Genomic DNA, 23,400 nt, shown 5'->3' with positions numbered 1-23,400 from the left:
ATTTGGATGGAAAATTGTCTCGTGTGGCAATAACCAAACCGATTTCACGGGAAGGCGTATAAATAGCACATTACAAGGACATTCTGCGTGTCATGAGAACACATTTTAGCCTTTTCGCATGTCATTTTAACGCCACGCAACAAAACTAAAATAGTGCCCGCAGTTAAGTTTACAAACAAAACCACTTAGTTAGGTTTAGGAAAAAACGTCATGGTTGGGCTTAAAATAAGTACGTGACATACGTACAGAAACAATGTAACAGAAGTACAGAAATCGCGTCACAAACGTCACTAACGGAACTTCGAAATAACTCAACAACACTTTGGGACACAAACAGCGGTCTCCTAGTCGAAAGTCCTGTGCTTGTTGGGCCCATCAACCTCTCCTCCCACCTACCATAAGCAGACTTTCTCACTTTTTATTCTACATCACTAGCTCTGAGTGTTACATGGTGTACAAATGACACGCCAAAAGCAAGAAAGGTGTTTTTATTGCAAGCAAAATGACCTGCAAATGTGCGATGGCCTGCAATGACAGGATGAAGATGTCTTCTTTGAATCATGCTTCTCTTCAGCTTTGACTGGTACTGGCACTGTCTGACTGTATTGTTCCCCTGAGGTGTTTCACATCCACAAAGATGGAAGATTGCATACTGAGTATGTACAAGCATGCCCTGCTTTGCGAAGCAAAAGTGCTCAACATCAATGCGTGCATAAATCAGTTTGCATTGTACTGCCAAATAAAACTCTCATCAGCTTCATATGACAAAACTTACCATGAATCATTTAAGCTGACAGCCCACGTGAAAAGTCTCATCATTCACTGCATGTTGGTTCAGATACTTTTCAAAACTGTCGAGAACACATTCCGAGGAAATAACAGCGAATTGTTATCAAAGGATATTAAATATCATCAGCAAGATGAATCCACAGACGTCAGGATCGAACCAACAAATGAGTGATGGGAGAGAAGACAAAAAGTTAAAGCAACATGGTCTCCTGCTTCTCTTTCCTCTTTTCTGTCATCAACAAACTGACACACACTGACACACTACAGTCACGGAGGGAGAAAGGCAATCTGTGGCTTTTGTTTAACAGTAGCAGAATGAATATGTAAAGAAGAGCTCATAAATAGAGAGCTGAAAGACACCCAGCTGAGGCTGCTCTGGGCCGGCCTCCAGCGCCACACACACACACACACACACTGGTCCTTTCAGGCAAAGACAAGCAGCACTCAATCAAAGGTCTGTAAGGGAAATAGTTGTTAACAGATCAATCACCTGTAGGATGAGACCAACAGAAGAACAATCCATCTATCGCTGAAGCTGTATGCTAATGAGAAGAGTCACTGCATCACTGCCGCCGACACACACTTCAGCTGCTGCCGGGAGAAAAACGGGACGGAGTTTTGGAATGAATCAGCTAATGAACATAATATCATTTTTGATGTAATCTTACAACAATATATAATACTGTTATCTGCTGTTTGCTGTGCGAACAGATTTGTTCTCAAGTGGCACGTAGGAGTGACTTAAGAGAATTCGTGGAATTCCCCAATTTTATCATACGTACAATTTACTCTCAGGTATGAACGAAATTCCCAAGTGGTCCAGACCTGCCGTATGAGTCATGTAGTCTACTGATAGTCTTCTATTCTATTCTGCTCATCATATCATCATCATGAGAGCTTTCCAATTTACTGAGATTTATTCAGGAAATTTTTTTTGCATTTTACGTTTCTGCAAACCACATATAGATTGAATGTGGACTCTTTTTTTTTTTTATTTGGAAGTTTTGGGATCGGTCAGAGCAAGAGATGTATTACAATTAGCGACGTGCAGAGCAAGTGACGTAGTATATGCAGCGGCCTTTATTGAGAGTTACATGGTATAATAACGAATATAACAAGTGACAAAGTCCACTAAGGGCGGATAGGTCAAACAAAGACCGTTGTTTGTGTCCTGTGTGAAACTAAAAGTAAACTTTGAGTTCACGCTTGTTACGTTACGTAAGCCTACATTTGAAGTTTATTTAAAAAAAAGACTGTATGCATGCAATGAGTGAAAACTGACATAGCCTAGTGTAATAGCATAGCCTAGGGGAACCTAGTGCGTTATAGTTTGAAGCGTAGGGCCTCTGGCCAAGCGTCGGTATTTGACAAGTTGGGAATGAGTTGGTTTCTTGCAACTGAACCATCTCTTTGACGACTGGAAGGCCATGAGATGTGGCTGAAAGCTCCATTAGAAATCCAGCACCTTGAGTTAAGAATATCAACAAAATATACAAATGAAAATACAGAAGATCCGACGTCATACTTGAACTTCTGCCAACATTAAGTCATCATTTATTCAACTTTAAACAACATTCTTGTTCCTGTGTGACTTGTGTTATTGTAGAGCAAACCGTGTGTGTCAGCACAGTGGAGTTATGAATGGACGGAAGAGTGTCTGTGAGAGTGATGCCAGAGAGTCAGAGAATGAAATACTGTAGCAGAGAGTGTGAATGAGAGGGAGGAGAGACACAGAGCATAGCGCACATAGTTGAAATAGCTCATGTTGACTTGTTTGTGCCGAGTCAGAAACGCTGTGTAGTGTGTGTGTGTGTGTGTGTGTGTGGTCATGTGTGTGTGTTGAGGTACAGCCGCTCTGTGCTGTTTGTCTTCAGCCTGTGGAGCACCGCCAGCCTCCGTTCATTTTTCTTCCTCTGTGTGCGGGTTGACTCCACCCCTCCATCCATCCTCCTCATGTCCTCTGTCACTCACTCTTCATCCTCACCTCCTCTTCCTCATTCTCTCCTGCAGTGTCTCTTGAGCGATTCAAAGCTCTTTTTCACATCTCCACATCGACATTGGCTCTGTGTATTTTAAGTACAACCACTGGATATCAGTAAAAATTGTGTTTTGAGAAAAATTAAACACTGTCTCATTCGAATTTTTCCATAGTATCAACACTGACGACGAGTACGGGACTATACATGAACACTGTTGATATCAAACACTTGATAGGCCTCCACACACTGACGTTACACATGCACAGTATGTATTCACACCGCTTGCTTTTCAGCAATAATCTTACGATAATTCTGGGGTTAAAAAGAAACATCACAAATCATGTTGGATTTGTAAACTGTTATAACAGTAACAACATGAAGAAATACAGCAACAAGCACATTTCTCTCTCCTTTATCTCCCATTCATGCTCTCTCCTGCTCTCATTCTCTTCCAGCTCCCACCAGTTATTATTGTGGCGTGCTCGCCACTGTCGACGCTGTAATCATCATAGCTGTGGTGGCCCGCTCATTACATGAGGGCTGCACTGTGATTTGGACAAATTGCGATGAGATGTCTTCGCTTCTCCAACGGTGGAAAACACTGGTTGGGACACATGGAGCTGGATCAGGACGAAAGAACGTGGACCAGAAAGGGGAAGAGAAATATCCTCTTTGTCAGTGAAAGATGGAGGATGTGATGTCTTTTTAAACTCTTGTGGTTGTTGTTGTTGAGAAGTCATGCAAATGTGGAGAGCCTTATAATCGTTGACACTGCCTTTTTAAATACATTCACCATTTAATGTGAGCTTCTAAAACATGTTTCAAATAGGGCTGTCAATCAATTAAAATATTCAATGGGGATTAATCACATGATTGTCCGTGATTAATCGTGATTAATCTGTTCAAAATGTACCTTAAAGGGAGATTTGTCAAGTATTTAATACTCTTATCAACTTGGGAGTTTAAAAATATTCTGCTTTATGCAAATATATGTATATATTTATTATTGGAAATCAATTAACAACATAAAACAATGACCAATATTGTCCAGAAACCCTCACAGGTACTGCATTTAGCATAAAAAATATGCTCAAATCATAACATGGCAAACTGCAGCCCAGAAGGCAACAACAGCTGTCAGTGTGTCAGTGTGCTGACTTGACTATGACCTGCCCCAAACTGCATGTGATTATCATAAAGTGGGCATGTCTGTAAAGGGGAGACTTGTGGGTACTCAGAGAACCCCTTTACATTCACATATCTTGGGGCAAGAGGTCAAGGGACCCCTTTGAAAATGGCTATGACAGTTTTTCCTCGCCAAAATTTACCATATGTTTGGAGCGTTATTTAGCCTTCTTTGTGACATGCCATTATGACATGGTTGGTACCAATGGATTCCTTAGGTTTTCTAGCTTCATATGATACCAGTATCTTCACAGCTTTAAAACTGGTCCCGCCACAATGTAAAATTGAAAGTTGAAGAAATTAGTGGTGCTAGTGGTGGAGATTGATTAAGATTGATTTGAAGCAGCATAGTTTCTCCTTGCATTAGCATGAAAAGAAGACACCATAAGTGTATTGCTGAAATACCTGCATGTCTGCTCTCAACACCTCTGGTGGTTTCGTTAATTGCTAACAAGACTTGCAGGTCTTTGACTGAGACTTCATATCAGTTGGGAATACACAAGATGTCTGCAGGACAATCATCACATGACAAACGTCACTAACATAACTTCCACCCGCCCACCATAAGTGGTCTTTCTTGCTTTTTATACTACATCACTAACTCTTAACGGAGCATTTATACGCGGATGCGTTTACATTGCACTCGGTGCAGGATACATGGTGTACAAATGACACGCGGAAATCAAGAAAGATGTACTTACATTATCGTGGCATTTACGTATATGCCTTTTTCGTGCCAACGGGTTGCACATGAAAACGTCATCAACACGTCTACTTGCTCGCTGTGATTTCTCAGTGAGCGGCTCTACTCACACATGGGCTCAATCGGACATTACACAGACCTTGTGCTAGGGAGCTGGCAGGGTAAAGTCCAGTCCGAATGATTCGGATGTTTGTTTCCTTACATACAGCTTCTCTGAGTAATGTCTAGATAAGTTCAGCGTTGGAGTACATTTGTGAAAGCGGCGTAATTAGCCAACACTTGCTCTGGTAAACATTTCCTCCCTATTGTGGCCTTCAAGAGAATATTACATCCTCCTGTCTATCTGAAGCTACAGCCATGTCTGATGTGCAGTACTGTATGTCACTGATCTGTACACTGAAAGCTTGGCCTGGCATTTGCTTTCCACATCTGACGTTACACATTTTTCACAGGCTACATACTGTAGTTGGATGGGGACTGAAACACAAGTTGACCTAGGTCAACCTCACAGATCAGAGACACATCTTCCGGGCCAGGTCCAGAATGTGGCCGCTGCTGAAATCACAGGTTACAGATGGTCAGTTCATGCTGGGCTCGACGTGGACCGAGCTCCACCCAGTAAGGTCGGACACACTTCTGACCACAGCTCCTCTGGCCAAGCACACCTATACATTATCACCTTGGCTGCTCTCCCATGCAGAACAAATGTTACTGGGAAACATCATTAATGCTCTAAGAGTCCATATTTAACTCCTGTAAACCTGAAATCTTCTTTGGAAACTTATTGTATTAATGTTGTCTATTGAATTGAATAGATACTAATGTTTGTTTGATAGTGTGTTTCAGGAGTTAAGCTGCCGGAAATCTCACCACAGTGTGATAAATGTGACTTAAGAAAGCAACCTTATTACACAGTTATGCCCTATGCTTCGTCTCGATTAGCAGAACTTCCTGATGGGGATATTTAGATTATTTATGACGATATTGGGGATGGAGTTATAGAACCTGACCCAATTGCAATATTAATCACTTTAGGAATATCGGAAGGGCTGAGAAGACTGCAGGTAGCTCAACAACGCCTCTTATCTAACGGACTTTTCACTGCTAAGAAGCTGATTTGTCTATTTTGGAAGAAGAAAGAAGTGCCTACTGATGAACTCTGGCTAAATGAGTTGTTTGGCACTCCTTAATCTTCTACCTGGAAGGCTGAAATAACTCTAATCCTGTATAAAGTACACTGCAACATTAGGTAACACCCCTGGGTAGGGTCAAGGGTTGGGCGGGGGAAGCGTGCTCATCTGGATGGCATGTATGACGAGGATCCAGCTCTTCACAATAAAAGTATTTGAGACAGAACTGAAGTTTCGGTTTCACTTTGACTCTCTATAAGAAGCTCTTTGATTGTGAGAGCTCTGTTCTAGCTGCAATGTAAATGTCCTGATGTGTTATCATGTCATCACCACACAGCCAGTTTTCCAAAGGAATCAAAGAAACTACGAACTATATGAGCAGTAGCTGATTTTAGAGATGTTTTGTAGTGTGACATGTTAATCTTAACTACTCAGAAACCCAAGACATCTAATCAACAAAGCTCAACTTAGTTAAATTAGCTCAAACGTGCACTTCTAATAACCTAACACTATTAACACCCAATCAAACTGCTATTCATCTCCCCAAAACCCAAAGAGCTGATGGTATTTTTACAGCTTGGCTCAAGTCGCAGCTCAGCCAATCATAGCAGCATCTGGAGAAGCTGCTATTGTTGTGTTTTGTGTATTAGTGACCGTAAAGAGCCTTCATAGGGCCCAATAGACCCACTGTGGGATCCCAGGGCTGAGCACAGGGGTCAGAAAACAGTTGTATTGTTATTCGTAGAGGCAGACACTCAGGTCTCCCTTTTGAGCGCTGTTGGGGGGGATCCGCCATTACAGGTAGTTGCGAACTGTCGCTACTTGTTAAGATGAGGGCCCAGTACACAATGACCTGCTGCAAGTTACAATGACTTCAAATAGAGTTTCAAGGTAAACTCCCTCCGCACAATGGAGGGGCCCGAGCCCGTCGAGTCACAGACACTGAAGGGCCACCTTGCGTATTGAGCCGTGTATTGGTGATTTGTTGTTTTCGGGGTTTTTTGAGAGTCGTAAATGAACAGAGTAATAACAAGTCTGTGCCACGTTTGCCAGTGAAAGGACGGTGAATGGAGGAGGGACGGGGTGATGATTTTGTGACCCTGAGAAGAGCAATGATGTGATCAAATAGAGGGAAGCTGCACCGGAGGGTCTGGACGGACTCTCTGTTATTCCCACACAAGTCCTGCTTCCACCTGCTGTTTTCTTCTGTATCATGAGGCAGGTTTGAACACATCAGTAGTGTCCTCTAGTGGATGTTTCTGTTAAGTGCAGTCCAGTTCAACTCAACTTGATATTCACTGTTCTAATACAGGTTTTTCATACAAATCAAGCAAAGAAGTGTTATATTAGGATAATTCTGGCATTATTTTATGTTTGGTGTAGTTGCCATGAAAAGACCCAAACCAACAATGTGTCTTCCTTCTCTACCCTATCTGTGGCTCTCAGCCCGTTGGTTCCTACTGAAGATGTTAATCTTAAAAAAAAAAAATCAGCTCCCAAATATATTGTTTCATTCTTAAGAAGAGCTCAGTAATTTCCTAAAACAGCTGGTCACTGTAGTTTTTTAACTAACATTGCTCAAACAAGAGGAAATCATGTATTTCTTGGGGACTATTTTCAGTGGCGGATTAATCCACATTTGGTGCTCTAGTGAGTATTTGGGGCAGCAGGACGGTGCATGTGGAATTGAGTCAGAATAAACTACAGTGTGTGTTCACGGTAATGAAGGAACATGTCATCGAGTACAACAGTGTGGCTCACTGATGTGTTTTAATAGTTTTTGGACAACAATGAAGCTCTATGGCACAGAGGAAGAAGATATATCAGGCTTTGTTCTTATGCCATATTTCACCTGCTAAGTTTTTTTTTGCCCACAGTGATGAATAAAGTGTCTTCAGATCGTTTCATCTTCTCATCTAATACTGTGAAACATCTGGTAAATGACAAATGAATGCACGATACAAATGCTGATGTGCAGTTCTGTTGTCATATTTATCCTCTCGTCTGTCATTCAAAAACAACATTTGTGGTGACAAAACTTATTAAAGTGATTTGTTTATAAACTCACTTTTCATTGTTAATTTAGGAATGTTAATAATGCGCTACATTAATATTTGCTGTAATAACAAATAGCAAATGACAAAAAAAAAATGTCTTTGAGTGCACATCAGTTTAGTTAGGATACTATTAAAAGTTAATCATTAACCTTTGACCCTGCCAATAGCCTTACAGTTCCACTTACACTACACACACACACTGCTCATCCACATCAAAGCCGACAGGTGGAAAAACGCCCTAACACATCTGCATTGAGAAATGAAAGGCTGCAATCAACATGTGAGTGCCTTTAATGATGTGGGAGAATAAACATGTGAGTAGTGGAGCGGTCAGCAGAAACCAGCTCCGCTCTGGAAACAGCTCAGATGCTTATTGGCCCACCACGTTAGCATACCAGCATCTGTGGCCATGTCTGTGGCCCCGGGGCAAAGCAGCGGTGATTAACATTTAAAACAGCAGCCCCCGCCCCCCCCCCCCCACTAAACCCCAACTACTCCCACCACCCGCCCAAGCCACTGGGAGACCGATACTGGGATATCAGCCAGTCCACCTCGTACAGTGTTGCCAGATCAATAAAAATAAGAACCAGCCCAAATCATAACCTTGCCAGAAACCTGTGTAAAAACGTAAAATACAATACAATTATCGATAGAGTCCGTTTCTATAGATTTCACCATGCCTTTAAATTAATTTAGAGTGACTAGGGGCTGGAGTTTAAGTTAATTTTGCAGGCTATTCCATGCACATGGTGCAGAAAACATAAAGGCCTTCTTTCCCAACTCAGTCATAAGCACAGTGTCCTGAGACCGTAACCCATAATTGCCATGTTTTCTGGTTGGAAAGACAGATAAATAACAGGGGAGTCTACCCAGAATGGCCTTATAGATGAAAACATACCAATGGCTAAGCCAACGTATTGACAGAGCAGGCCAATTTACTTTGGAGTACAATATACAGTGATGAGTGAGGGCTGTACAGTTTGTAACAAACCTCACAGTGCCGTGTATACAGATATACCGTTTTTTTTGTAGAGACCTCTGTCCACAGTAAAACATCTAAACAACATAAAACAGCTAAATCTTTTCTTCTTTGCCACCTTTTTTAGTTGGAAATAACAAAACTGCATCACAGGCAGACGACCCGCCGACCAAATCATTATTTTATCGCAAAATCAACATGAGTCTAGGGCTGTGCTGTATGATCGGCTATTTAAAATGAACAATCACAGAGAAAGTTAGAGGCGACTCAATGTTGTTTTACTTAACTTTGCTGTCATGCAGTCCCGACCCTGACTTACAGTACATCAAATTTAACCAGTTTATCAGTCACAGTTTCCCACTGTGGCTTGTGACCCTATAAATACGAACCATGCCTAGTTGTGAACCCTCATATGTCTATGAGCCGTGGTGGGTCCACTCTGTCACATGATATTAGCTTTAATGCTCCATCACTGCATGTATCACCAGGACCAGTCACAGCATTCACCAAGAGAAGAAAGGCAAACCTGGAGATAGAGGGCTGCATTCAAATGATTCACATATTTAATAAAATGAGAAGGATTTATTCTAAAGTCTTAGACGTTAAAAATGATTTTGGGGCATAAAACGATCAAGTAGAAGTTGAGCTGCAGCTTCACTGAATGAGATGAGCTCCCTCTCAGTCTGTACGTTGGTGTGGGGGGAAACGTATGCACGGCCACAGAGCTGTCTGTGTGGCAGCGCGGTGCTAAAGCATAAAGAATAGGCCGGCCCGGTCGTAACACACTCTGTGACAAAACACTTACAGCCTGTAGCAGAGAAGTGCCACATTCATCAGCTATCTGCCAGAGCATTTACACACCGATCACCAACAGCTCCGAGACACTGCAGAGGACAGAGGGGAGGAGAGAGAGAGGATGGAGAGAGAGAGAGGATGGAGAGAGAGGATGGACAGCAGAAAAAAAGGAGGCGAGAAACTGCAAAACATTTTATAGTGTGAGGAGTGTATTATCAGTGTAAAGGTGGAAATCTAGAAACAAAACAAAAAACAGGAGAGACTTTTTCCTGTTTCAGAGATAAAAAGCAGTCTGTGCTCACATAAAAGAATACGTGAAGCTAAACTGCATCACCATTCATCCACTGTGCTTTTTACAAACTCCAGACATGGAGCATTCAGTACATTAATACATCTAACATGGACGACGCGTCTCCACTTCCTCCCACTGTACAAAAGTGAAGCCAAAATATCCCGGATACGGGAGCTGCAATCTTGAGATTTTGACGTCATTTGGAGCCAGAGTCTGCGCAGTAGTGACTGGGGAGGCTGGAGCCGCGGTATCGAGGTCATCAACACATCTGCCCGCCCGAACCAATCACGAGTTGTGACGAGTAAATGTCATCATCTGTCCATGTCCAATCGGACCCATATGTGGCATGACACATGACACGTGATGTGACAAATTCCAAAAACAATTCCTCCACAGGATGGAGCAACATTACTGCGGCATTTACATCATATTCCTCATGTGTGTTTGTCTTTTTTTCAACCTTGTCAGACATACATTTTTGCTTCTGTAAAATTCTTAGTTGTGATGTTTTTGCATCTCAGGCTGATTTGGTTGCTGTATCTTATTTCCACATTGTCCTGTCTCTCCCCCCTCTCTGTTCTTCCTCTCTGGTTTAATTCCAGCAGCTGTGAGTGGCTGTAGTGGAGCTGCTGCTGCCGGATCATCCATCTGCTTTTATTACTCTGTGACGTTGTCGCCACTCTATCTGTCAGCGGCCTTGTTCCATGATAACAGACATTTGTCACTGTCCTGAGCCTCCCTGCTGTAATGCCATCAGCACCAGTGACAGCCACTTGGCAAGGAATACTGGGACACACACACACAGACACACACACAGACACACACACAGACACACGCACACACACACACACACACACACACACACACACACACACACACACACACACACACACACACACACACACACACACACACACACACACACACACACACACACACACACACACACACACATACACTAAACTAGTCCCTGCAAAGCTTGCCTGAAATGCATCCAAACCTAAACAGACAAACAATTTATTTGTATTTATTTTCACGCTCTCCTTTTCTTCTTCTTTATTTTTAATTTATTTATTTATTCCTTTTTTCATTATTTATTTTTTACATGCTGTCCCCTGTTACTTATTTGTATCTTTTTGTTATGTTTTGGAAACCATGACATCTATTGTTGCCTTTGTTATTTGTTAGTATGTCCAAATTGTCTACATGTGTCTGCACGAATTGGTGAATAAAGGAAAAAAAAAAAAAAAACATTATCAGCTCATCATGTTATGTTATACACATGCAACATTCTGCACACATTTGCCTAAATGCTTCTAAATAACTCACTTTAATGACTTTATTAATGGTTAGCTTTTCACTGTCATCTGATTATAACTTTACTGTATTTACCACTTATTTGGTTTTTAGGTAAATGAAATTAAACAAGAAAACAATAAAGCGTCTGAGCTCTGTTCTCATTAAACAAGTGTCTCTCAGTTAGACTGGACTAGCAGGATAATTCCCTGTTTGACCACTGAGGGTCAGAAGTGAGTCAGGTTTGGTGTTGGGCAATAAGGGTGAGCATGGAGGGTGTGTTTACTTCTACAGCTGTTTTTGTGAGGACTAATTTTAATTTTAGACCTTCAGAGTGAGGACATTATTCAGTCCTCACTTTGGGACAGACCTTCAGAGGCCTGTTTGAGGGTTAGAATTGTGTTAAGGTTCGGATTAAGGTAAGGGTTGGGGTCAGGCACTTAGTTGTGATTGTTATGGTTCTGGTAAGGGGCTACTGGTAAGGCAAGTGAATGAGGGTCCAAGACAGGGTTTTAAAGAGAATGGGATTTATTGTTGAGGTTGAAGATGGAGGAGGTCTGCAGGAGAAAATAATGATTGGCCGGAGCAAAGCAGAGGAAAGGAGGGTGGTTGATGAGCAGGCAGGTTATGCAGGCAGACTGTGTTCTCCCAAAGGAGCTGAAACAACAGTCTGGCGATGAACGGGTGAAGAGCTGAAGAGCCGGGGTAGATGTACTGCAGAGATGATGATATGATGAAGGGCAGGTGTGTGAGCTGAGGAAGGTGATGAGCTGATTGCAGGCAGGTGTGCCGGTAGACTGGGCCCAGGTAGACCGCAGGATATGAAGAGATACACACACACACACACACAACACACAGAGAGACAAACTGGGTACATAGAAGACAAGAGGAGTGTCCGTGTCCTTGGCAGCTATAGGGAATACATTATGTTAATGAGTGTCCTCACAAAGAGAGAAGTACACGGTTGTGTGTGTAAGAGAAAGTGTAATTGTGTGTGTTAGATAAAGTCTCAGGTTAGCTGCTTTTAATCCATAGTATCAATCTGTGGAAAACACTGAGGCCGACTCAAGTTTACACAATTGTTCATCACAGGGTCCATGAAAAAGAAGCGTGAGCGTGAGCGCTGAAGTTCCCTAGCAGAGCTATACATAGTACAGATATACAGTATAGCATTCTGAGCTGCTGTTCGGAGCATAAGTACAACCTACATGACTGTTCATCCCTGATAAACAGGCCTCGTCTCTTCAGTATGGGAGCTGTTTTTTAAGGGATCATGCCCATAATGGGCCAATAAGTCCAAAAAGATTCTATGTATATATAGCGAGAAAATTAATAAATGCATAAATATAATTTCATATCAATTCCAAGTCCAAAATGAAACAATAACCCGGTTGACCTCGCCGGACTGGCCCTGCTGACCCGTACTGGAGGTCCCTGACGGTGCCCCGGTTGTGCTTCGCGACCAGTGGACGGGGCGCCGCCCCCCTTGACTTTATCATTATTATTACTATTATTATAAAAAAAAAAAATTATTATTATAATCATACTATTTTTGATCCTTGCTCGTTTATTTATTTAGTTATTTAATTTCCTATGCTTTCCCTTAGTTAACTACTGTTTTTATTAGCTGGACATGACACTGATGTAGACTGCTAATGGAGAGATGGTAAACTGTCGGTACCAGTCGTTAAAACTCACAAAGACACAGTATTACAATATTATTTAATTCATGTAGTTATCTTTCAACAATTCAAAAAGCCTTATATATATTTCCATGTATACAAACAACCTGGATTTTGCTGTTTGTGCAAAACACATTTTGGCCCATTTTACTGTACAGCTCAGACAGTACACTGATACAGTCGGTAAAAAGACAAGGGAAAACATATTAACAAGTAATATATCTTTACAATCAAAAGATGACGTAGTCAAAACATGCATAAATACTGGGATTTCACCTCATAGATAATTGTTTTATTGCAATATACAAAAGATAATTTCTTTCCACAAACTCTGACAATGTTGTTGAGTCTCCCCCAAGTCAGCACTTCAGCACTGCTCGCATTCAAACACAGGATAAAGGTACGTGGTGGCTTGCAGCTAGCGGTGCCAACTATATTTCAAACGCTACTAAAACTATGGAAGTGAATAATAGACAAAAAGACCCAGTGTTATAAATGTCTGGAGATGAAAAGCTGCAGTTCAAAATCAAATGACATCTTGGCTGAAGAGAACACACAGAATATGCTAAATAAACTCCACAAACATAGTGACTTTATAAAGTTATTTCAGATAAACTGGAGGAGAAGAGATTCGTGCTCAGAGTCGATCAGTGCCGAGTCAAAGTGAAAAAGCACCATAAGCCACTTTATTTGGAGTTCAAACTGGAAGGGAGAGCACCTGAAATGTTGTTATTAATCCCTTGTTGAACAGCAAGATTGTGCGCTGAACTACAGTAAGTACAATGGATCAAAGATGAAGCAGGAAGTGAGTTTGTAAACTGTGATGGATTTTAACCTGAAGGTTTGTTTCTGACAAATGTCTGACGGTCCGACTGCTCGTGTTTCTTGTCCTGTCAGACTTCTTTTTAGTGACGTCACCTTGGTCCCAGATCTCAGCTTTTAGCTAACAATGTTATTAGTACTGATAGGAAGGTGACCCAATTTAAATTAAAGTGTCAATAGGCAGTATATTTTTGGCATCATTGGGCAAAGATTCCATAGTAACCATTCAGCATATTGTAATTCAAGTGTTCTGAGAGAAAACTAGACTTCTGCACCTCCTCATGGCTCTGTTTTCAGGCTTTAGAACATCTATCCCATGACGGGAGACTATGACCAATCACAGGTCATTTCATTGAGAGAGCGTTCCTATTGGCTGTGCTCCGGTCATGTGACTGGAACTTGGCGTTCCTTCACCAGATTTCACAATGGTGACGGATGATGGCGTCTCAAACTTTCTCATTTTACAGCTAAACCGTGCACTACAAGATGATTCTGAAAACATTTGAGTGTTGAAATAGGCATTAACGTAACATAATATTGATTCATATTTGATCAGCGCGGCCTAGTTTGATCGTTTGGTCGGAGTTTGCAAGTGATTGACATAGATGGCAGCTGGACAGCAGACTTCAGATCCGCTCTTACTGCTTGTTTTCCTCCGGTCTGTGAAATCTTGCAGATGCCGTTAGGAGCACCAGAGGACACCGGAGGACACAGAGGCACATGATTTTTTTCAGGTTACCTGTTTCATGTACTACTGTCACGATATAGCGGCTGTTGTATAAAAATAACTTTATATAATCATATTTGCTCCAATCTCGCCTACTTCAGTTTTAACTTGAATTTTCCTTTAATGGCTCAAACAGCAACATCAAATTGATAAGAAGTTGCAAATACCAGCACTGTACACCCAACCTCCTGAGTCCAGGTGATGTGGTGTTTGGTTAATGTGTACATATAAAAACAGCAGAATAGTGAAGAACTAATGAGTGGTTTTGTAGTCCCAGTGAGATCCCGAAGCTCACTTAAGGTACAGACGAAGAGCTGTCGAACTCCAGCGAAGCATGTTCTATGCCACCGTAGACGTTCATCTTCTTCAGCTTCAGGTGGTCCCCGTGCATCAGGCCCTGGGTCTCTAGGACCGCCTCCTTCTTAGAGAACATCAGGCTGATCTCCATGAAGGTCTTGTTTTTGGTCTCTGGGATCACAATGTAGACGTAGACGGCTACGAGCAGGCAAATGGCGGCAAACACCAAGTAGCAGTAAGGCCCCGCTGACATCTGAGAGTTAGATGAGGCCGATGGATGGAGGATCATTGGAAGGATTGAGAGAGGAGGAAAGAAATATGAGATTGAAGAGTTAAGGCCTTTACACACCAATAAACAACATGAAAATGTGAAATACTCGCCTGTGAATATTTTGCATCACATCTATTCATCCCAGCAGCAGTGAAAATTTGCGACAATTGCAATTTTTTTTAATAAAAGGTTTGATTAGATTTCTGCAGGCAGAAGATCAACTACCGGGATGTTGACCCAGAGCAGTGTCTGACAGTCTGACTGAGGTAAATTGATGTATAACCGAAACTACCGTAAGCTATTTCATTGAGTTTCCTTTTAGCAAAATGCTCTGAGTGAATTTGCTTCTGGTAAACAGTTACGCAGTGGAGGAAGAGGGGCATCTGGTGGCCTTGTGGTTAAGACACATGCCATATAACTAATGTACCTGGTTTGGTCATGGCCAGGGACCAATGGTGCATGTCACAGCCCTCTCTCTCTCTCTCTCTCTTAGTGAGATGGCGGCTTGCACGAAGGCATTTAAAAAATGGGAAAGCCATACAATCATAACTCTGATTCAATTATTTATCAAGTATTCAAGTAGTTTACTGGGAGCAAATGCAGCTAATAAAACTTTTCAACATTTTTGAATGTCTCCTAGATTTGTCTTCTACGCCAACATCTCAGAATCAGACTTTGTGCAGTTGATTCTCGCAGCACACTCTCTCCAGCCCTGTCTCCTAAAAATGATGTTCCCATACAACAAACTGCATTGTAAATTATGTTTCGAGGGAAACATATTTTGTCACGGATTACGTTACTTTTTGGACGTATCACAAATACATTTGTAGTGATTGTCCAAGGAAGTTCACGTAGGAAGGGGGTCAACAAACTCCGGACTTTCGCCCAGGAGACCCAGTGAAATTAAAAATCAATGTTCACTTGCTTTAATCATGATGTTTTTTTACTTAACCTAACAAAATAGCCTATGTTTGTTGCATTTATGTTGTGTATAGTATCAATTTCAAAAGTAATTTTAAGCCAAACTATGATGTTTTTAACTGAACCTAACAAAGTGGTTTTGTTATAATTAAAACCAGAGCAACCTTAGTGGTCTAGGGAGGAGAAATGCTCAAGCAGGGCAGCACTTTGTTTAGCTCTCACCTGTAAGAAGGGGAAGACGAAGCCCACGGTGAAGTTAGACAGCCAGTTCAGTGATCCTCCTACGATGTAGGCCGCTGGCCGGTGGGACTGTTTAAACAGCTCTGCTGTGATCAGGAAGGGAACCCCCGCTGGAACGGCAACAAAGGAAAACATACAAGAACATCAAATCACTGTTGAATGAGTTCATTGAAAGGAGCACGTTAGTGATTTAGCATTGTACCTTGATTAAGTTGGACTGCTCATGAGAGACACATTAAAAAGAATGCTGCAAAAACTTGTCATCCTACATTTTCCCTCAATGCAACGTGATTGTGTCTTTCAATACATCCACATCTTTCAAAATCAACCCCCGATGTTAGTTATGCAGTCTTTCTGTAATACATTTGTAATCTCCAATCCCAAACTGAGAGAACCCGACATTTGTTTTCATTTATTTCTGTACAATAACTCTTCTGTTCATACTCTACCACAACAGAACTGGTGTCTCCTGTCACATCATATAGAATTTTATAGTATTAATGGTGAAATATCTAATAATCTAAAGTCACTCCATTACTTGATAGATTGAACATCATTTTGACACATATTTCCTCGAGCTACAAGGAGGTAGAAGAAGGTTTTCCATTTTTTAGATTTAAGGCAGCATTTTGTTTTCATAAAATCTAATACCTTGTTTTTATAAAAATTAAAAAGTGTAGATGAGTCTACTGTAACAGGAAGTGTTCGGGCAGGAAAGCACCAGTTCTACTGATGAGTGGCTGTGTATGGAAAATATTATTCATGTTCATTCATCACCAATAAGGCTGATGAAAAGCTAATTAGAGAATGGAATCAGCTGATCGGGTGAGGGTCACTATGTGGACGGGAGGTCATATATCAAACAATGCACATTTCTAATATTTTATTAATTATATTAATACAATATATATTAATATAAAATATATTTATTATATTCTATCATTAAAACTGCATTATTTATTATCTCTCTTACAGGAGGTCATGGATTTGTCAGCATGCATAACTACACAGACAAAAATTAAAAAAGGCATATTTATCACTCAATGTAAGATGCTGTGGAACAGCATGTACAGTATGTGATTCCTGTAGCTATTAACATTTGTAAATATGATGAATTAAGCGTCGGATTACAGATTCGACAAACCATGTGTAAATATGTAGATTAATAGGACGCTATCTTTCTTCAAATTAGAGACCCCTTAGGAGTGTTTAGGTTATGACCTCCAGAGGGAGCCATTTAATAACACAAAGCAACCTGAACCTCTGCAGACCAACCACGTCAGTGGTGCTGGTTATCACCTGGAAAGTGCAGAAGTCATGCAGAAATTGCAGGATGTATTAACCTTGATTCTTTAATTCTGTTGTATTTAACAAAAAAAGGTGCAATCAGATCTGATTGAAACACATATTTCCTCACTTCCCTCTATAGTGCTATCGCTCTATGCAGATATGTTGGTTTTATTTCTCTTCTGTCTCCACCCCCAATCCAATGCAGATGGTGACTGTGGACAGTCTACATTAGAGCTGAAATGATCAGTTGATTAATCGAGCTTCTCAAATGAAGCATAGCGTTCATGCAGAGCACTGAAGTTGTGCTTGTATTGGCTAATTGGAATCAGCTGTTGGCAATATGCTTCACAGTAATTGGCTCATTCGCAGCTGTGTGGCAAGTAGCATCCAATTGTATTAATGCAGGTGTACAGCGTCATGTATCACCGTTTGCTGCCCTAGATCACCTTACACTTTTAGACTACTTGTTTAAAGAGTAAACAATCACAGTGCATTGCTTCTGCTGCCCGCTGTCCACGCTCTGAGCAGGGGTGTAGCCAGATGTTGTAAACATTATTTGCCTTATTTATTTATTATTTAAAACATATTTACGGCAGCTATATGCACTATTGTTTAAGCAATTTGATAACAGAATGCCTAAAATCTGTTCATCATTTGGAAATCCATGATAGTTGCCAAGGAAATAAAATCATCCTGTGGAGCCTCCATCCTATTTTCTATCTTATTGTTCTCCAACTGTCTTCATCATTCTGAAACCATAACACACAACAAATGTTGAAATTTTCACTCATACCACCTAAAAGGAGGCAATTAGCAGCACTATTAATCTTGAAAGCTATTTTGTTGTGCAATGCTGTAGTAGAGTTCACAGAATAAATGTTTAGCCAACAAATCTGCTATTTGAATGCATGTAATAATAATAATCTGGGCTGCTCTATTTGCAAATAAAGGATCCCCAACAATGCCAAGTAAATGTGGTCTTCAATACTCTGAACTGAATGTTAGACCCACAGAAGAACATTTACTCAATTATATTAGATTTCTTTAGGGAATAGCATAGTAGTAGTGGTAGTAGTAGCATAGAACCACCCTCCATGATGATGTTAGGGTGGACATAGATGGCAATATTTCCCCAGTAATAAAACTTTTGCTCCATTCATTTGCTGATCCTGTCAGAGAGAGTGAGGGGAAATGACATAAAGTTGAAGGTATTTAAAAAAAACTAAAAGATTCACGGCTTTTGAGAAAACATTGGGGCAGCATTAGTCTTGGGCATAGTTTCCCCTTGTGGGCTTTCTATTTGCTCATCATGCTATTTAGCTGGTCACTCACTCAAACTTTGGTTTACGGTTGTTCATTCTGTCACAAAGGAATCTATAGCTGAACTCCTGTTCATTGCTAATTTGGTTAGCTTTAAGAGAGGCCTGGCTTGCACAAGAGCAACATGTGTATAATCTACATAGGTACATTATAGCTGCATGTTCAGCTGAGGATAGCCAGGATGTTGTCTGAGCTCATCTAGGGTAGATCACAGTGGCTCTGTTGTTTTGGGGGTTGTAATGTACTACCTGTTAACACTTATTAAGCAGAAGCAGCGTTCAGTTTTTACGCACCAAATATTTGGAACAAGCTCCCAGAAAACTGCAGGACCGCTCCAACTCTTAGTTCTTTTAAATCAAAGCATAAAACATTCCTGTGTGCTACTGCCTTTTATTAAGCCAAATCTATTTTAGTTTCTATTCCAGCTTTTATTTTTAGCTTGTTTTTATTTTCTAATCTTTAACGTTTTTATGTTTTTATGACTGTTTTAATTATGTCTTATTGTCCTTTTGCACTTTGTCGCAATGTTCTTGAATGTTTGTGTAAAGCACTTTGAATTGCCATGTTGCTGAAATGTGCTATACAAATAAAGCTGCCTTGCCTTGCCTTATTAAGCAGGGAACAGTACTTTTTTAAGGTGACTATCTCTCTCAGCACAATCCTCGTCGCTGCTTGGATTCATTGAGAGCTCCATCAGCATATATAGTCAGTTTCTTGATGTAAGTGTCTCTGATTGAAATAGGAATACTATCTTTTTTGTAGTTTGCTATGATATCAAACTGAATTGTTTTGAGCTTGAGCCTTGGGAAAATGTGATGGACAATGTTTTGAACAAATAATGAATTGATTGAATTGAGAAAATAATCCACAGATTAATAGATAATGAAAATATTTGTCATAATATAGGGGACTAGAGAGTAGTTGACAGTGTGTTCTTTCTCTTCTGTTTGTAAAGTTTTCTTTTCCCAGTGAATATGCAGTAGCAGTGTGCACACCTGTATTTGTAGTTCTCTATCATATCGAGACTATCTCTCCAGCTTACATATTGCATATGTAGGCTGGAGAGATAGCCTCTCACTCAGAGAACAAAGGTTACACCGTAACCAAACGTTATCAGTTCATAGCTCCTCTGACACCATGTGATATGATGGATAACCCCTGAACAGCTTAATGCAATCAGGTCAGGTCAGTTTAACATGGAAGGATATTAGTGGTGCACAACAATACAGGAGGTTCCACTATCAAGTGCACAGCTTGAATTAAGTCCACATCATCACACGGAGTGAGTGAGAGTCCTTTAACATGCAGTATAGAGCAACTTGCCTGGACCGATACAGAAGCCAGCGATGATGCCGACCACACAGCCGACACTGACGTAGCGCATGACCAATAAGTGAACCTGCTGTGAGAAGAAACATTTAGTTATTTTCCTCTAATGAGAAACTTGACTCCATCCTTTTCCAACACTGCTTCACACCTCAGCCCGCTGCTGCTGCTGCCGCTTGTAATTCATTGTTCCACAGGGCAAAGCAGGAATACAGTGCGTTCTGCCAAGTGAAAGTGAAACAGACCCAGCTGTTCCTCCAAATACTCATTCCCCTGTTAAACATCTGGGATGTGTTCATTTGTCTTTTTTCCTTCTGCTTGTTTCCTCTCCTCCCTCATTTCCACTCGTCTCCTACCAGGAAGTCACTTGGGGAAAGTGAGGAAGGGAAAGGCAGGAAGAAGAGGAGACATGGTGATAATAACTCAGATTGGGGGCCTTTCTGTGTGGACTTTGTATGTTCTCATGTCAACATGGGTTTCCAACATTGGGCACATCCTTTAAACATACCAAGCATAATGGAATTGTAAAGACACATTCTCCTTTGATTTCTTTAAATGAGAGAATCAATTTAAAGTTATTATTTGCCATTATTTTAGAATATGAAAAAGTCATTACATACAGCTGTAAATGCACCTGTGGAACTCAGGCTGACTGGGATTGTAGTTGCTGGAAATACATACAGTATATTGTCTCTCACACACAGGGAGAATAGGGCACAATAGCAGTTGCTGAGATGGTAGCTTGCTTACTGTCTCTCTTGCCTTTCACCCACATCTCCCTGTATATGAAAGGTTTGGGTCACAAAGGTAAAGACAAACACACAAACTAACCTGTAAAAGGAGGGCTACTGTGATTCCAGCACTGCAGATGCCCATCATGGTAAAACCCCCGATCATGAGAGGCCTCCTGCCCAGCTTCTCTATGGAGAAACACTACAGGAGGAGACACACACCTCACCGTTAAATAAATACACACTACATATGCAAAAACATACAGTAGGCTATACCTCAGTGAGCTTTAATGTATCTGAACATTCACACAGGTGTTTCAATTATTCTGGCTGATTAAACCTCTGCTCGGGTTGAAAGTAGGCTGGAGCTTTGATGGGAATTTAATACTTCACAAATCTTCATCTACCAATAAAAACGATAAAGGTGTAATTTGTACCGTCCTAACAGGTTCAACATCTTATCTCAAATAAAACAAATGTATATTAGAAAAACTTCTAGACACAACACCAACATAAAGATTCAGCTATATAATTTGTAAAATTACCCCAATGAGTCCAGCGATGATCTCTATGATTCCTGTTGCTGCGGTGGTGTACTGGATCTCTGGTAGTGGGATACCCGCATCCTCAAAGATGTCATTGGTATAGAACCAGATCTGTGGTGGAAAAATAAGCACTTAAAATGATATGAAATCCATTTGATGCTGTAATTTAATCGGAATAAAACTGTATTTTCCTGTGATCACATGTCGACTGGTTGAAAAATGTAGAATAAAAGTAGAAAAAAAAATCAAAAAATGAATAAAGGGGTTTTGTGATTTTTTTTAGAGAGGTTTATATGGATGTGGCTTCACCAAATAAAGTAACCAAAATATTACAGAACACAGGAGCTCTGTATCTTTCTCTATTCAGTCTGATTAAACCAGATTAAATGTGAAAAAAACATATGAAGTTGTTCTCAAGTTTAATTAATAAAACATTGTCAGCTTTCTGCTTTCAACAAACCAACTCGATCTCACGGGAAGGCGTATAAAGAGCACGACATTACAAAGACATTCTACGTGTCGTGATATTGCAATTTAACCTTTTTACTTGTCATTTGTACATCACGCAATAAAACTACAGTAACAACCTCAGTTAGGCAACAAAACCACTTAGTTAGGTTTAGGAAAAACATCATGGTTGGGCTTAAAATAAATAAAAGAAAATACGTACAGAAACAACGTAACAAAATTTCGGAAAACACGTCATAAATGTTGCTAAAAACACGTCACAGATGTCACTAACGTCACTTCAAAATAACTCAACAACACGTTGGGAAACAAACACCGGTCTCCTGGTTGAAAGTCCTGTGTTTGTTGGACCCATCCACCTCCCTTCCTGCCCGCCATAAGCAGTTTTGCACTTTTTATTCTACGTCACTAGCTCTGAGCGTGGCATTTTAACGTGGATGTGTTTACACTGCAGTCAATACAGACACATACATAGCGTATATACATGGCGTACAAATGACACACCAAAAGCAAGAACGGAGGTCTTATTGCACAAAAAATGACTTGCGAATTACCGCGTCATTCATGCGCCATTTAATGCGCCATTTAATGCGCCATTTAATGCGACCAGGCTGAACAAACATTGGCCAAGTGACATCCCAATGCTCAAAGTGGCATGTATTGCTGTCTGCCACACCTCGTCTTTATTGATATTACCATCGGGGGCGCCAACGTCAGACATGCTCAAATCCTGAACTAACGTGATCTCACAGGAATATGTGCAATGATCACGATCTCTTAATAACAGCTCATTCCGTAGTGGTGGCACGTAATGTGTTAAAATTACATGCCGCCACCACAGAAACGATGCCAATGGAAAGTCAACAGTTAAGCAGCTAGATAGTTAAAAGTCATCTGTGAGCAGTTTGGCTGAGAAGCAAAGGTAAAAAAAAAAACTCACCATAATGAGACATATGCTTGGAGAAGAAAAAAAACAATGGTGTAAAAATCTAAACGAGGAGGCAGACATTTAGGACTCGCTGCACAGGTGGCACAGCGTCGCCACGGAGAGACGGCAGACATTTGCTCACATTCAATTCAACTCAATTTGATGCTTCGGGGGGAGCAGGACAGGACAGGAGGTGTATTAACTGGAGACAGCAGACGGTGATGGTTAGAGGACCAGGTAGCGAGTACACTAACACACATTAACAGTTACACACACACACACGCGGTCCTGTGGTGTGCCAGGAACTGTGCCAAGACTTGCCAACTGTCACACGCACTTAGGACTGAATATCACCTCAAGCATCTACCACATCACAGCCACCATTACTATCATCATCACATCATCAACATATTCAAAATTATTGTTTGTCATCAACTTCGGCATTGTCATCATCATTGTTCGTGGTGTGGTGATATCTTCATCACCGCCACCACCAGATCTCTCTTGTTACTGTCATCTTCATCGTCATGGTCACTGCACTAACTCTCATCCTCACCATTGTCATCATCATCATTAAATCAAACCAATTATTATGATTATTAATACTCACATATATTAGCATCCTCA

At 40.9% G+C, this 23,400-nt stretch overlaps 1 protein-coding gene across 1 annotated transcript in view; it reads right to left on the bottom strand.

Annotated features, from left to right (window-relative positions):
• Window positions 1–12,910: 12,910 nt before the first annotated feature.
• The window catches only part of slc2a15a (solute carrier family 2 member 15a), a 28,391-nt gene continuing 17,901 nt past the window's right edge, over window positions 12,911–23,400 (bottom strand). The window contains exons 8-12 of the mRNA XM_074647031.1: window positions 21,378–21,488; window positions 20,933–21,034; window positions 20,099–20,177; window positions 16,148–16,275; window positions 12,911–14,986 (exon numbers count right to left, since the gene is read on the bottom strand). Of these exons, the coding sequence (XP_074503132.1) occupies window positions 14,732–14,986; window positions 16,148–16,275; window positions 20,099–20,177; window positions 20,933–21,034; window positions 21,378–21,488 (675 nt within the window). The 3' untranslated portion in view covers window positions 12,911–14,731. The remainder of the gene's footprint in view (window positions 14,987–16,147; window positions 16,276–20,098; window positions 20,178–20,932; window positions 21,035–21,377; window positions 21,489–23,400) is intronic.

Source organism: Sebastes fasciatus, chromosome 9, assembly GCF_043250625.1.
Source record: "Sebastes fasciatus isolate fSebFas1 chromosome 9, fSebFas1.pri, whole genome shotgun sequence".
In the NCBI taxonomy this organism is placed as follows: Eukaryota; Metazoa; Chordata; class Actinopteri; order Perciformes; family Sebastidae; genus Sebastes; species Sebastes fasciatus.
This window is presented reverse-complemented; position numbering and strand designations above follow the sequence as displayed.